A 14785-nucleotide genomic window follows, 5' to 3' on the forward strand; every position below is an offset into this window, starting at 1 on the left:
TGCCCAGACTGCAATGTACGTTGGGAAGGTATGGTCGACTGGATGAGATTGAATTATGCCACCTGGCCGACATGGCTCATCCCACCCGAACATCGAGTCATGATTGGAGAGGAGTCGAAAGAGATTGAGTCGATGTTGAAGCGAAAAATAAAATATAAATTCAACAACCCTCATGATGCCCCGAATAAACTTCGACGTTTCCTCATCAGGGGAAATGCTCTGGTAGGCGCACCCACGTTGGCCAACCCAAACTTACCAAAGCCCATCGACTTGTCTGAGGAGAAACGTAGGCTAGCTGTACAGGCGCTACAGGCCCCTGTAGCTCTACATCATCTTGATGAGATCATGAAGGAACGTCCTGAACTGAAGGACGGCGAGGGATATACGGTGCTGATCCCAGCTAAGTACAAGAAAACCAATACCAAAAAACCAACCAACGACTGAATCGTCAACGACCCCAACGAGTCAAGTCTCGACCATTTCATGTCGATCGTTCTTCATTTTGTTTTCATTCTGTAAAAACTAATTGACCATTATAATACTTGTTGCAAGGTCAATTTCATTTTTTGTTGATTCCATGTAATACTATTATGTTCTTCTAAAATAAAAAAATAAATTTTCCGTTTCTCTTATGCAATATAAACTTTCGACAATCATCCTGACCGTAAAAAAAAAAAATATATAAAGAGGATAATTAATAAGATGTCACTGATTCCATTCAATTTTTCATATTTTATAATAAACAATAGACAGAGAGAGAAGAGAATAATAAAATCATATAGTATGTTTTCCAGCCCTAACAAAGGAAGAAATGATATACCATTCTAATTCAAAAAGGCAAGAATATTAAAAAAGGGAATTGTTCACCGACGTAAAGGTCAAAGGGGGGAGTCTGAGACAGGAGATATTATTTTCGCGTCTGTAAACTTTTCCCTGTTCTCGGGAATCTTATTAAAATTATAAAACATAAAATATTATAATTTATTAAATTATAGCGACAATGCGGTCCATAATTAATGCGCATGCCTCAAGGGACACATTTTGGCTAGCCCTGCGCATGCGAAGGGGGGCAACAAGTTGCTTGAGGCCCACCGGACACTCTTCGCCCGACAGCGATAATATTCGCATCCTAATCGGTTGTTGTGTGTTAATTTGCGTTATTTGTAATACTTTGTAATTGTGGAAAGAGTCGATATTGTCAACATATTTAGTGAGTAATTTAATTATTAATATTGTTGCCTTTGATTTTCCTTTCTCTCTCTCTATCTATTTTCTTTAATTCTAAGGGTCTACCAACTACCACGCGCTGAGCATTGTCGATTGGTTGTTGTTGGTTTCCGTTAAACCAACTGGCGCCCAAATAAATGATTTAATTGATTCAATTATTGATTCGACGATTTAGCTATCGAATCCTTGAGCCTTGGCAGCCCCTGACCCAGGCCGCGCCAGGTGTAGGCCATCAGCCAATTTTTAACAATTCGTGAGCATTTATTAATTAATATTTATCGACATTTATCTAAAAGAAAGGCCTTGTCTCAAACTAAATGAACAAATACAAATACAGAGAAGATATTACAGGCGGTTTACCTCTTCTTCCTGTTGTCCTTGGCAGCGTATCCGGCCAAATCCAGGACTTCGGTAACTAGGTACTCCAACACCGCTGCCATGTAAACTGGTGCCTCAGAGCTAATCCGCTGCGCATAATTTCCATCCCGTAGATGACGGTGGATCCGTCCCACCGGGAACTGCAGCTGAGCCCTCCTACTTCTTGTTTTTATCGTTGCCTTAGTCTTTCCTGAAGTCAAAATTATTCCGCAATTAATTTATAATTAACAGATTAATGATTATCAACCAATCAGTAATTAATTAATAATTAATTGCCGGTTGATTAATTATTTAATTAATTAATAAATAATTGATTAATTTCTTAAGTTAATTTATAAATACCTCCTTTCCGCGTCCAGACATTTCTCCCAATTTTTTTTCTATCATTAATGGATCGTTCTAACACCACTACTGAACGTCATCACGTTTTGTCACGACGTCATGAGAGCTTTTGGAACATTTGAAAATTACATTTTTTGAAAAAACGATAATTAATTGTTAAACGATTTTTCAAATGTTTTTTCATGGAAAATCGATTATTGGGACCATTAACTATCTCAAAATAAAATTAAAAAAAATCATGCAAGTTCTCTATTCTATTAGCTGAAATTTGGATAAGAAAAATAATCTGTAATAATATTGTGGCGAGGATCAGTAAATAGACCAAACAATTATCATAAAATATATTTATTTATCATATTTATCAACAAGTATATCATACAATAACAGAACTAAGGAGGTGCGACAACCGGATAATCTCAAATATTAGAGTTAAATTACAATTGTGAATAAATCGAAAATTAATAAAATAAATTATAAGTTGCGTCACATAGATTCATCAATCGTTAGTTCAATAAAAAAAATACTTTACCATAGTTATTACTATACAACATTGTATTATTAAAATTCTTGAGAGGGCTCGCGTCTACTAGTTTGCGCGCCACCAGCCCGAGTCTTCTTCGAAGGGAGGGAAGCCGGAATAGTGGGGACCACCCCACCTTGGGGAATAATTAGATCCCGCAAGAGTTCATTCAACTCTTCATCCTCTCGGATCGACAGTTGGATGTGCCGGGGGATGATTCTGTGAATAATAAAAAAAAAATTATTTTAATCAAATCAAACCCTTCAAATCAAACCCCCATGGGTTTGATAATCAACAGAAACCACCACCACCACCACCACCACTAGTTTTTCACAATATTTATCGGCCTTGGGATCACTGAAATTTAAGGTCAAACTAAATAAACAAATACAAATACAGAGAAGATATTACAGGCGGTTTACCTCTTCTTCCTGTTGTCCTTGGCAGCGAATCCGGCCAACTCCAGGACTTCGGTAACTAGGTACTCCAACACCGCTGCCATGTAAACTGGTGCCTCAGAGCTAATCCGCTGAGCATAATTTCCATCCCGTAGATGACGGTGGATCCGTCCCACTGGGAAGTACAGCCGAGCCCGCTCACTCCTCGTCCTGATTTTCGTTTTACTGTTTCCTGCAGTCAAAATTATTCCCCATTAATTAATAATTAAAACATTAATGATTAATAATCAATTAACAATTGATTCTCACCCCTGACGTACTCTATAAACGAGACGAAGGGGACGGTTTGAGTCACCGACTGAGCGCGTCCCCAGGTGGCGGATAGGGGGAAGGCCGGAGAATGGGTGGCACCTCGGGAACGGAGACAGGAGGCTGAAGAACAGCACCTGACTCCAGGATCCTGGGGCCCACTTCGGAACCTGGCTAGCGACGGCTATAACGTCGACCCACGGGAGTAAAGACCCGTCAGGAAGACCCAAGGCATCGCCGCGGACTAGACTCCCCAAGCCAAGGTGGAAGTAATCGTGCCGAGGGCTGAATGACACTGGGGAACAGTGTCTCTGACGATACCCTTGGGGAACCAAGCAGCACCCCATTGCATGCATGCCATACCCCCGCATCCAGGCTCTGCGGGGGTGGACCTCTTTTCCTGCATACTCGTGGGGATTATATGGACCCATTGTTTAATAAAAATTTCAACGCCGATGACGGTGCCCTCTTTGAGTGAACGGCAAAGGCTTCCAGGGCAGAGGAGGAGATGATCTGCGCTAACAGGGGAACAGGGGACAGGGCCCAAGAGGCCCAGGTCCTCTGGTTCCACTCCCCCGCATGTGGCCATGCCCTGAAAGAAGGTGCGGGCGTTTGAAGGACTGGGGGCAACCTCTTTCAGAGAGGCGGCGAAGGGTGGAGGCAAGGTGACCGTAGTGCCAACTGGCCATCCTGAGCTGTCCCTGACAAGGGAGCAGGCCGACCTGGTCCAGGAGGCGCTGGTGACAGCACTGTTCGGGACTGACCTAGACGGTCAGCTTCCGAGCTTTGATGGCCACTGGTTTCACGATGGCGTGCTGTGGGTGGCATGCACGGATAGTCAGTCGAAAGACTGGCTGAAGGCCGTGGTGCCAACCCTGGGACGCTGGGAAGGGGCCTCACTTATCCTAGTGGATAAGGAAGCGCTGCAAAAGCTGATCAGGGTTACTGCCTTTCTCCCGGGAAAACGCGTGGGAGCGGCTGTGGCCATTGAGAGGCTTAGAATGAAGAATCGGACCCTCACTACAGCTAATTGGAGGGTCTGGGACTGCCGGAGCGGGGTTGAGGGGCTCAACCTGGTGTTGGGTGTGGACCTCAAGTCCCTAGAGGCCCTGAAGGGTCTGGGGATGGCCCCCTTCTACTGCCTCGGCCGGGCTCGTTTTTACGAGACCCAGCGGAGAGCGGCGGTGGGAGAGGCGCCCCAGGCACAACCGGACCCAAAAAACGCGGGCACTGACCAAGAGGGGTCAGGGACCGCAGGAGATGAGGGAGGGCGACAGGGAGCACCAACGGGACCGGATGGCCCGGTGAGTGCCCCAGCAACTGCCGAGGAAGGCGCCTGCGAGGGTAGGGTGAAGGAGAGCAAGGAAGGCTCCCTCATACAGAGGGATCCCCTCGCCGTTGCACGACCACCGCTGAGCGGGCGTCGAAAGGGCCGTAGAGGAAGGCCGCCTCTGGTGAGAGGGGGCGCGGTGGGAACTGGAAGGGGGTCTCAAGGGGCCCTCAACTGGGTCCTGCCGGGCTCATCCCACTCGGGGTAGGAAAGGGGGCCAACAGGCGACCCTACCTAACGGCCCACCAATGGCCCGGCGGACGAGGGGAGAAGGAGCAGAGGACAAGAAGCGGGGTGACGGCTTAGTCTCACTGCTAGTCCACTGCTCCCAGATTAACTTGCAGCACTGCAAGACTGCGACTCAGCAGGGCAGTCGCAGCCTTGCAGTAGAGCACACAGACATATGCCTTCTGCAAGAGCCCTGGCAACACGGAGGCTCGGTAAAAGGCCTATCTGGAGGCGAGGTGGAGCTACTCTATGCTCGGGGCGACCTGGGCCCCAGGGCCTGCATTGCTGTCAAAAGAGCGTCTGGAGCCAGGGGAATGGCCAACTTCTGCCACAGAGACTTGGTGGCGGTTGTCGTGAGACTTCGGGGGGCGGCCGGTGCGGAGGACATCGTGTTCTGCTCGGCTTACTTCCCACATGACTCGCCGACACCACCACCCACCAAAGAACTGCGTGATCTGGTGAATCACGGCAGATCCAAAAAGCTGCCACTCATAATAGGGTGTGACGCAAACGCGTAGAACGTGGTGTGGGGCAGTGAAATATGTAATGACAAGGGCACGGCCCTCCTGGAATTTATGGCAGACGTGGACCTCGAGATCCTGAATAGGGGCTCGAGGCCCACGTTTGTCACCTCTCGCTGTCAATGTATCATTGACGTAACCATGTGCTCTCGCCGGCTGGCCGGCTGATGCAGGGACTGGAGAGTGGACCGGGAGGACACACTCTCCGACCATCGACGCATCAGATTTAGCATTAAGGGCTGTGCCAAACTACAGCAGGATCGCCTGCGCAGAAACCCAAGGGCCACCGACTGGGACTCCTTTGTGAGGTACCTGGAGGAAAGGCTCAGGGTAGGACGCGTAAGGCCCTGCAAGGAGGACAGGTTGGAGGACGAGGTGGAGAGCATCCACGTTGCCCTAACCGAGTCCTTCCAGATGGCATGCCCGGCTAGACAATGCAGACAAGGAAACAAAGTGCCTTGGTGGAGTTGTGAGTTGGACAGGCGGAGAAGCCAGTCCAGGAGACTCGGGAACCGAGCGCACAAATCTAAGAGAGCCGAAGACTGGACTCTGTACAGAAATGTACAGAGGGAGTACAAGAGGCTCCTAAAACGATCAAAGGAGCTCACCTAGAGGACATACTGTGAGGAAGTGGAGGCGCTTTCAGGCATCTCCAGGCTTCGCAGTCTTCTTGGAAGGCCCTGCACAAAGGCTGGGTGGAATCACACTGACAAGCGGAGAGACCATCACAGAACCGCGAGAGGTCCTTGAGCATCTGGTTCGCGCGCACTTTCCGTACTCTACTATAGAGCATCCTGGGGAGTGCCGCGAAGTGGACTGGAAGCGAACAGGAAGCGGCGATCCCGACTGGGAGCTAGCCGCAAGAATAGTAACGCTGCACAGGCTGCAGTGGGCGGTGGACTCCTTCGAAATGTACAAGAGTCCGGGTCCGGATGGGATACATCCGGCCCTCTGGCGAAAAGGGGGGCCATTGCTCCTGCGCAGACTGATACCGGCATTCACGGCCTGCCTAGCATTGGGCTATGTGCCTGGCAGGTGGCGGGAAGTCAGTGTTGTCTTTATCCCCAAACCGGGTAAATGCAGCTACGACAACGTGAAAGCCTACGGACCAATCAGCCTGAGCTCCTTCTGGTTGAAGACGCTGGTGAGGCTGATCGACAGGCGCATTAAGGAGGGGGGACTGAGGACTAACCAGATATGCCCCTCACAACATGCTTACCAAGCTGGCAGATCAACTGAGACTGCGCTGAACCACTTGGAAGGCACAATAGAAAACGCAAAGGAAAAGGGGGAGGACATCCTTGGTGTCTTCATAGACATCGAAGGGGCCTTCGACAATACTTCCTTTGATACGATGGAGAAAGCTGCGGCAGCTTTTGGTATCGAGAAATCGGTCTTCAAATGGATAGCCGCCATGCTCCGAACAAGAGTTGTCCACTCCACCCTTGGGGATAGTGTGGTAAAGGCTGTGGCAGGGAGGGGCTGCCGCATGGGGGGGTTATCTCTCCTCTGTTATGGCTCCTCGCTGTTGACGACCTCCTCACTGGACTCGAGGGATTGGGAGTAAGGACAGTCGCATACGCAGATGATGTAGCACTGCTGGTAACTAGCAGGAACGCCAGCACGCTACATAGCAAAATGCAGAAGGCGCTGGACTATGTTCAGCACTGGTGCACATCGAAGGGCCTAAGGGTAAATCCAGGCAAAACGGAGATGGTGCACTTTACATGCAGAAGGAGGGGTGCTGTTAAAACTCCCTCCATTTATAACACAATGCTGGAATTCTCGGGGGAGGTCAAATACCTAGGTATTTGGCTCGACAAGAAGCTTAGCTGGAAAAAGCATATCGCCATGCAGACTAGCAAGGTCACTATGACATACTGGGCGTGCAGGCGAATGTTCGGAAGCACATGGGGTCTAAGGCCGAGGATGGTCAAGTGGATCTACATGGCCATTATGACCCCACAGCTAACATACGCAGCCGCAGTGTGGTGGACAGCCTTGAACAAGGGCTGCCACAGGAAAGCGGTGGACAGAATAGGCAGGCTTGCGATGCTGGGCATAACAGGGACTGGACGCCGCCCCGCGGTCTAGTCTGGTATACGGACGGATCACGGGCGAGCGGACGGGCAGGAGCGGGGGTCTGGTCAGAGGGGCCCGCAATAGCGAGGACCATCGGGTTGGACTCGCACGCAACCGTGCTCCAGACTGAGCTAGCTGCCCTAAGGACCTGCGCCAGGATGATCTGGAGAGAGGGGACAAGGGCAAAAAGATATTCATCGACTCAGACAGCAGGCGCGCGCAGAGGGCAATACTCAGGTATGAGTGTTGCTCTAAGTTAGCGGGTGAATGCGTTGAGCTGATGGAGGAAATTGCCGTAAATAATCTGCTTGAGGTGGCTTGGATTCCGGGCCACGCTGGCATCAACCTTTCTTGTTGTAAATTAAATTTACAATAAAAAAGATCTCTTGGCAAAACACTGTAGGGCTATTGCATCATGAGATAATTAACATTTAAACAATTAGCTTTGGAACGCCAAGGGAGATGCCCGCGGTTTTCAGAATCTTGTCTTTTAATAAATAATACTAATGTAAATAATAATCGGTTTTTAATCACCCTAGCCCCCCCCCCCTCTCTCTCTCACTCACTAGCGGAATGGAACGTCCGCCCGAGGAGAAGAGGAAGCACGCACACTACTTACCCGTGGCACACGGACGGAGAGCCGCGCAATGCTCGCGCCCCATTGGCCGTTCTTTTCACCCCCATATGTCTGCAGGGGTGCGTCCGAGCGAAAAGTGGAAAAGGACTTTTCTGCTCAGAATCACCCCCAAAACATGCCTGTTTAGAGTTCGCCTCTACCTGATCTACACCCTGTATGCGTTGACAGGCACGGGATCAAGGGGCTCTATGAGTTTGCTCGTAGCGCACAGATGCTCGATATCAGCGACTATACGGCTGCCTAAGGGCAGGGTGTAAAATGGCCGTGAGGCTGATTGCACCTCTGGCTTGAACCGTCTAAGAATAATAAGTGGAATAAGTGGAATAGGTAATTTAATATTAACAATTTAAAATAATAAGTATTTAAGACTAAACAAAAAAAATGTTGGGTAATTTTCCAATTCAGTTTGTACGAAGATTAGTAATTCAGGTTCTCCAACATATTCTTTCGAATTGGAAAATAAATTGAAAGAATAAGTTAGGATTGTCCTAACAACGAGTTTTTTATATTGTCTTCATCGTAAAAATATTTGCAGTTATTCTATAACAAAATTATAAAGTTACAATTATATTTTTTTAAACATTTAAAAAATTGTCAAGAGCGTTTTATGGCTTCTCGTTACGGAGAGAACTCATAGAACCTCCATAAAATTACTAATGGGACGGAAACTCGAATTCAGTTTTACAAGGGTCTGGGCCCACGCTAAAATAAATAATAACAGAAAGGGCTTAAGTTCCCTTAATGTATTCGTCCCATTTGTCACGGCAAGTTTTTATTTTAAAATGAAGGAAATAAATTGGGCATGCACTCAAGATGCCTTCAACATGGCAGACCCAAGTTTATTACCTTTTTACGACGGATTTTCTTCGAAACATCCGTCTGGAAAATTTTCACTCATATTTATTATTTAGGCTGGCCTTTGGATCTTCCCAATAAATCAACCCTGTTTAAGCAATTTCTACTCTCAATTACTTAGAAGGAATTATAACAAATTATTTTAACGGATGTAACATCGGTATGGACCCTATTTTTATCCTTGTAAATTTCAAAAATCCTGCAATTTAATGGAGATAGCTACATTTTTATAAAGACCTTTCTGTAATTCTCTTTCTGTTCTACGACTATAATGTTTTCATGAAAATTTTGCAATCTCTTCTACATTCAGAGATATCGTATTGGTCTTATCTTATGTAATTATAATCTGCTGTCATCTAGGTACTGGAGGGGACGCAATTACTAGGATAGGTCCCGTCAAGGCAGAGGAGCTTATTGCAACTTTTTTATCGGGATTGACGAGTAATCTTGTTTCCTTATACGGTCCTCAGCTCACGTACTTCTTCAATCCCCACGGTGAGTCTAAGTTCACTTCACTCAATGTCAATGACTTAGTGACGCTCACAGTAATGACTTAATAATTTTTCTTTTTCCGTTACAGATGCCTATTTTTCAATATTAAAAATTTAACCTAAAACCCAAATATCAAACTTAATAGTTCAAGTTGGCTGAAATTCGTCCCTCAGAAATGTTGTGATATAAAATATAAAAAAAAGTCTGTCAATTGTTATTAGAAATAAAATAATGTATCTCGATGTTAAATATGAGTAGAGTTAAAATATAATATAGCGTAACATTGTTTAAATATAATTATAAGAAAAACTGAAACGTACGAAGGTATTTGGAAATGTGGAATATTAAGTATACTGTTCCGGCGAGAGGTTCAAAAAACCGGTCGAGACTGGATGAGGGTTAAAGGGCGAGAATAAGTGGGACACGAGACGCACTGGGTTTTGGTCGCGGAGAAAACACTTTATTCTCACGTCAATTATGTTTAAACTTGTACAAAACTATACAACTGTGCGTTGCACCTAAGCCGCGAACAAACACGTTAATATTGAACGCGGTAGAGGTATAATTAGGCGATAGAGATAGGTCGATAATCAGATGTCAACGGTCGAGACGCACAATCACCACGAGATCACAGTAACGTGGCTCCGGGAACGTGCGAGAGAAAACCCCTCCGGATGTATCGAACGTTCCAGATCCACATTGAACGTTGCCGTAGAATCACCGGAAAAAGTAGAGAAGGACAGCGCCTCGGGTGCGTAAGTAGGCACCTGTCCCTCAACGCAACCGGTAAAGGGAATCGCGCCCTGGAGGTGCTGCCACCCGTAGGCCCTATGAGGCTATCGCCTCAACATTCCCCCCCCCCCCCCGACGGGAACCGCGTTGCTGACGCAGAAGGAGTAGAGAGTGTCCGTCAGGACCTGGAACACTAAGCAAATGTTAATCAAGTCTGCAGAGACCAGCTCTCAACTGGTGGAGATCGGCGACAAAACCAGCTTGTAGATCGGCCTGGTCAACGTCGTCGAGGCGGTCCTGATAGTGACAGCTCTGGTGAGACCGTCCTTCCCAGGATGTAGAGCTATGACCCAAGCAAGGGGCCACTTTGCTGGCGGGAACCGCTCGTCGTAAATGAATACCAGGCTGACGACTTTGATCTCGTTGGACGAATGATGCCACTTGGAGATGGACTAGAGTTGCTGCAGAGACCTTGTAGACCATTGCTTCTTTCAAGAACTGCTGCCTCTGCTGGATCAGTTGCCATCTAGAGAGTCATCCAACGTTGAGGTGTTCCAGTGAGGGATCCGGAAGAGCAATTGGAGCTTCTCCAATGAGAACGTGTCCCGGGGTGAGACAGGACACATCACCAGGATCTTCCGGGAGCGCTTGTAGAGGCCTGGAGTTGAGGACCGCTTCAATCTGGGACAGCAGCGTAGAGAGTTCCTCGAACGTAACAGTTGGATCCCGAACCGTTCGAGCGAGGTAGTACTTCACCGACTTGACCGCTGCTTCCCATTTTCCCCCGAAATGAGGGGCTCCAGGAGGATTGAACGTCCACCGCGTTCCATCCTTGAGACATACGGCAGAGAGATGCTGGAACTCCTTAGCTCCAACAGAGAACAACTTCTTTAGCTCCTTATCCGCCCCGATGAAGTTGGTGTCGCAGTCATTGTACAGGTATCTGCAGTATTCCCGACGACTCACGAACCTCCGGTAAGCGGCGATGAAACCATCAGCAGAGTAGACCGTGACAGCATCATGATGGAGAGCGGACGTGGCCATACACACGAAGATCATTAACCAACCCTTCTGGGTCTTGTGACCACATCCTTTCCAAGTCTTGATAGATACTGGTTCGGCATAGTCCACATCAGTGTTAGAGAAAGCACGATCCGACACCAGACGTGCCACTGGAAGCTGCCCCATTAGCTGCTGAGCGCGGATCCCCCGAAGACGCGCACACTCCACGCACTTGAGGATGAAGGATCTTACTGATAGACGACCTCCAATAATCCAGTAAGGCCTCCGGAGATACGCCAAGGTAAGTTGAGTCCCACCGTGCAGCGTCCGCTGATGAGAGTCCCTGATGATAAGCTCTGCGAGCACTGAGCCTTGATGGATGATGGCCTGATGCCTACTCTCTGGGCCTAAAGTTGAGAACGTTAACCGCCCGCCGACTCGGAGAACTCCCTGTTGATCGATGAAGGCAGTGAGCTTGGTCAGCGGAGGAGACCTCTTCATTTGCAATCCGTGAGAGATGATGTCACACTCGGCTTGGAGATTAAAGGCTTGAGTCGCCTTAACCCAATAAAGCCGAGCTGACTCGATGCTTTCTGAGCTAAACACCGCTGGAACGATGACGCCCTTCTTCCTTCCCAGCTTCTGCATCAGATTCTCCACAACCGTTTGGCAAATTACTGTGATCCTCAGCAATTTGTAGAGAGAGGAATATCGCGAGCAGAGATCCCAGAGACTCGACCTTCCGAGGGAAGCGGCTAACGTCACCCCCGGCTTCTCCTCGAGATCTGTAGACGGGTCCAACTTTGCTCCCCCACGTGGCCACTGAGACGCATCCTTCCGTAGCCATTTTGGGCCCGTCCACCATAAATGATGGCCATTGAGTTGAGCCACCGAAATGACTCGATACGCGCAATCAGCAGGGTTCTCCTTCCCACCGACGTACCTCCAACTGGCTTCTTGCACCAGCTCGCGAATAACTAATACTCTGTTGTGGACATATCCTTTCCACCTGGAAGGATGAGCGCAAATCCACGCCAGTGCAACAGCCCAGTCTGTCCATAAATGGGCCGGAACACCACCAAGGTTGAGCTGCTCAATCACGTACCTTGTGAGTTTAGCTAGGAGGACCGCGGCGTGTAGCTCAAGTCGGGGAATGGTGCGCCTCTTGAGAAGAGCCACCTTAGTTTTAGCAACAACTAACGAGATGTTAACATCATCCGCACTCGTCACCTTCAGATAAACCACCGCAGACATCGCAAGTAGAGACGCATCAGAGAAGCCATAGATTTCCACCCGAGAATCCTTCCTACCTCCCAGCCACCGAGGAATCGAGAGTTGATCGACTTGGGACAGCTCTTCTCGAAACTGACCCCATTTCTGGACCAGATGCGCCGGCAACTCTTCGTCCCAGTCAAATTTCTTCAACCTGAGCTGCTGGAGAAGAGCCTTGGCACGAATCACCACCGGTGAGAGTAACTCTAGAGGATCAAAGTGTTGCGCAATTTCCGACAGCATAATCCTCTTCGATGGCGTCATGTTCACTGAGAGCTGAATGGAGAACCTTAACCGATCTGTGGTTGGATCCCATTTCAACCCGAGGATCTTCGTGATGGAGTCCTCTAGCGGCTTCGGACTCAGAGAGAACCCTTCCGGCGTCAGAGAAAGAAGTAGAGACGGACTGTTGGAGTGCCATTTCGCTTAGAGGAAACCTCCCAGCCCAGCAAAGTTCTGTCACTTGCTGAGCTCGAAATGGAGATCATCTTCCTCGTCAGCTTCACCACAGATATCGTCCACATATCCACCGCCGCTCAAGGGTGAGACGGCTAGAGGGAACCGATGCCCTCTGTCCTTGATCAGCTGGTCGAGAACCCTACAGGCGAGAAATGAAGCAGACTTGGTGCCGTAGGTGACAGTGGTGAGCTAATAGGTGCAGATCTGGCCCCAAGAATCACGCCACAACATCTGTTGAAGAGGCCAGTCCTCCCGATGCACCTTGATCTGACGGAACATCTTCGTGATGTCCGTCATAAAGATGTACCTGCTCTGTCGAGACCAGAGCAGTACGTCAGAGATGTTCCGCTGTAGCTTGGCCCCAGTGCGCTGGATGTCAATTAGAGACACTCCGGAGCTGCTCTTACTGGAACCGTTGAACACTACCCTCAGCTTTGTAGTTTCATTACTTTCCCGGAGAACACAATGATGAGGGAAGTAGAATGTAGGAGCAGAAGAGCGAGATTGCCTCCGTGACGAACCCTGACCGGAATCCTGATATAACCGCCCGCCCTCAGAGACCCTCCCTCAACCCTCCTGAGGCCGAAGCCGCATGTGCCAAGGTCATCCCGCCAGGGTGACGATACAAGATCCGAGAGTCGCATGAGACAGGTACAGCAGGAGCACACACCATGTGCCCCAACTCTTCATACTCCTTGAGAAAATCACTATAAAGCTGTCGAGATCCCTGCCTTTTGTCCAGCATCCGCAACAGGCTTGCGAGACACGCCTTCGCGCGGCCTACAGAATCCCCGAGCTCTGGGGGAGAGCAAACGAAAAGCAGACGAACAATATAGCGCCCCGAGCGATCTCGAGTATGGGTGCGCTGGAAAAACTCCTCACACTCTGCCTCTTCCTTCGTGAGAATGACGTACTTGCCTTCAGCTGTAGACACCTCCTCCTGCTGCCAGAACGAGGTGAGAAGCTCGCTGAGTTCCTCGTTACTGACAGAGACGTGATGCGAGCTCGCCGCCGACGTCACTGCAGAGGTAGGTCCGAGCACTACCCACCCGAAGAGAGTCAGCATCGCAATAGGGGAATCGGATGGCCCCTTGATGATCTGCGGCTCCACGATCGATCCAAAGAAATCTGCGCCAATGAGAAGATCGACGGGCCTTGACGTCAGATAGTGCGGATTCGCTAGTTGTAACCCTCGGAGATGCTCCCAATGCTGAGGTTGAGAGGCGGAGAACGAAGGCCATGACGACATGAGGCTATCTAGGACGTAGGCCTTGACAACAATCTGATTGCTGGAGTACAGAGACCTGAGAGGAAATTGAGAGAACCCATTGGATGCAGATGTTGAGCCACTAATACCAACAACCGGTAGTACAGCTGGAGAAATCGATAAGCTGAGCTTCTTAACTAGCTAACTTGTAGCATACGACAGCTCAGAAACAGTATCCAGCAGTGTCCTAACCTCGTGAGAAGCGCCGTCTTTCAAGACGAGCGAGGCTAGGGCTGTGGCGAGACATCACGCTTGATCGCGGATACAAACGGAGCGTCACTTGCCAGAGCCGGCCGGGGAGAGAGAGAGGTCATGTATCGGTGACGACTCTGGCGCAGGTGTTGGTAGAGCATGTCACTGTGGACTCATGTCAGGCCTAGAGACAGTGGACTGTATCGATTGACGGGGCTGACGATCCTGCGACATCTGAGGAACCTACTGGCTCTCAGGAAGCTGAGAGGATCCTCGAGGTGTGGGCTGAGGACGTCTGATGTGAATCATCGAGTGATGATTCTGCCGACATACTACAGATGTCTTGCTGAGGCTCCGGCAGTTCTCCCCGTTATGCTTCCCCAGGTAGTTGAAGCAGCGACGTTTGAGAACGACGAATGATCTCCTCTCGGTAGGAGATAGTGTCACGTCCTCACATTTCGTCGACTGCTTACCCACTGTCGGGATACCCACCGACGAAACGGATTACCTTCAGTCCAGTTAACGACGCTTGGAGCCGGTTA

At 49.0% G+C, this 14785-nt stretch overlaps 5 protein-coding genes across 5 annotated transcripts; 1 reads left to right on the forward strand and 4 right to left on the reverse strand.

The window, feature by feature from the left end:
- Nucleotides 1–465: 465 nt before the first annotated feature.
- On the reverse strand, nt 466–2498 carry LOC135172614 (histone H2A-beta, sperm-like). Its single transcript, XM_064138768.1, has 6 exons — nt 2477–2498; nt 1948–2016; nt 1588–1795; nt 1294–1349; nt 868–947; nt 466–513 (listed from the first exon to the last, which is right to left on the reverse strand). Exons 1-6 carry the CDS (start codon nt 2496–2498, stop codon nt 466–468), a joined length of 483 nt encoding a protein of 160 aa, XP_063994838.1.
- Nucleotides 2277–3449, reverse strand: LOC135171640 (histone H2AX-like). Its single transcript, XM_064138269.1, has 2 exons — nt 2890–3449; nt 2277–2686 (listed from the first exon to the last, which is right to left on the reverse strand). Exons 1-2 carry the CDS (start codon nt 2967–2969, stop codon nt 2506–2508), a joined length of 261 nt encoding a protein of 86 aa, XP_063994339.1. The 5' UTR covers nt 2970–3449; the 3' UTR covers nt 2277–2505.
- A 3909-nt stretch (nt 3450–7358) lies between these two features.
- Nucleotides 7359–9512, forward strand: LOC135171185 (uncharacterized). Its single transcript, XM_064137569.1, has 3 exons — nt 7359–8299; nt 9188–9322; nt 9408–9512. The coding sequence occupies exon 1, from the start codon at nt 7909–7911 to the stop codon at nt 8227–8229; it is 321 nt and encodes a 106-aa protein (XP_063993639.1). The 5' UTR covers nt 7359–7908; the 3' UTR covers nt 8230–8299; nt 9188–9322; nt 9408–9512.
- A 1073-nt stretch (nt 9513–10585) lies between these two features.
- LOC135172616 (uncharacterized) lies at nt 10586–12589 on the reverse strand. Its single transcript, XM_064138769.1, has one exon. The coding sequence runs from the start codon at nt 12587–12589 to the stop codon at nt 10586–10588; it is 2004 nt and encodes a 667-aa protein (XP_063994839.1).
- Nucleotides 12590–12973: 384 nt separating this feature from the next.
- Nucleotides 12974–14298, reverse strand: LOC135172618 (uncharacterized). Its single transcript, XM_064138771.1, has 4 exons — nt 14244–14298; nt 13411–14158; nt 13234–13360; nt 12974–13153 (listed from the first exon to the last, which is right to left on the reverse strand). The coding sequence occupies exons 1-4, from the start codon at nt 14296–14298 to the stop codon at nt 12974–12976; spliced, it is 1110 nt and encodes a 369-aa protein (XP_063994841.1).
- Nucleotides 14299–14785: the final 487 nt, after the last annotated feature.

Source organism: Diachasmimorpha longicaudata, chromosome 2, assembly GCF_034640455.1.
Source record: "Diachasmimorpha longicaudata isolate KC_UGA_2023 chromosome 2, iyDiaLong2, whole genome shotgun sequence".
NCBI lineage: Eukaryota > Metazoa > Arthropoda > Insecta > Hymenoptera > Braconidae > Diachasmimorpha > Diachasmimorpha longicaudata.

Excerpts from the sequence above, each read along its gene's own strand:
- LOC135172614 (XM_064138768.1), bottom strand. The coding sequence starts at position 2,498 with ATGTTGTATAGTAATAACTATG. Across the intron at positions 2,017-2,476 it reads GTTGTATAGTAATAACTATG|TAGTGGTGTTAGAACGATCC; the intron begins GTAAAGTATTTT and ends GATGACGTTCAG. Across the intron at positions 514-867 it reads CCCCTTTGACCTTTACGTCG|AATGAAAACAAAATGAAGAA; the intron begins GTGAACAATTCC and ends TAGTTTTTACAG.
- LOC135171640 (XM_064138269.1), bottom strand. The coding sequence starts at position 2,969 with ATGGCAGCGGTGTTGGAGTACCTAGTTACCGAAGTCCTGGAGTTGGCC. Across the intron at positions 2,687-2,889 it reads AAGGACAACAGGAAGAAGAG|AATCATCCCCCGGCACATCC; the intron begins GTAAACCGCCTG and ends TATTATTCACAG.
- LOC135171185 (XM_064137569.1), top strand. The coding sequence starts at position 7,909 with ATGGAACGTCCGCCCGAGGAGAAGAGGAAGCACGCACACTACTTACCC.
- LOC135172616 (XM_064138769.1), bottom strand. The coding sequence starts at position 12,589 with ATGACGCCATCGAAGAGGATTATGCTGTCGGAAATTGCGCAACACTTT.
- LOC135172618 (XM_064138771.1), bottom strand. The coding sequence starts at position 14,298 with ATGTCTCGCCACAGCCCTAGCCTCGCTCGTCTTGAAAGACGGCGCTTC. Across the intron at positions 14,159-14,243 it reads AAGACGGCGCTTCTCACGAG|CTGTACTACCGGTTGTTGGT; the intron begins GTTAGGACACTG and ends CGATTTCTCCAG. Across the intron at positions 13,154-13,233 it reads TCATTGTGTTCTCCGGGAAA|CGCACTGGGGCCAAGCTACA; the intron begins GTAATGAAACTA and ends ATTGACATCCAG.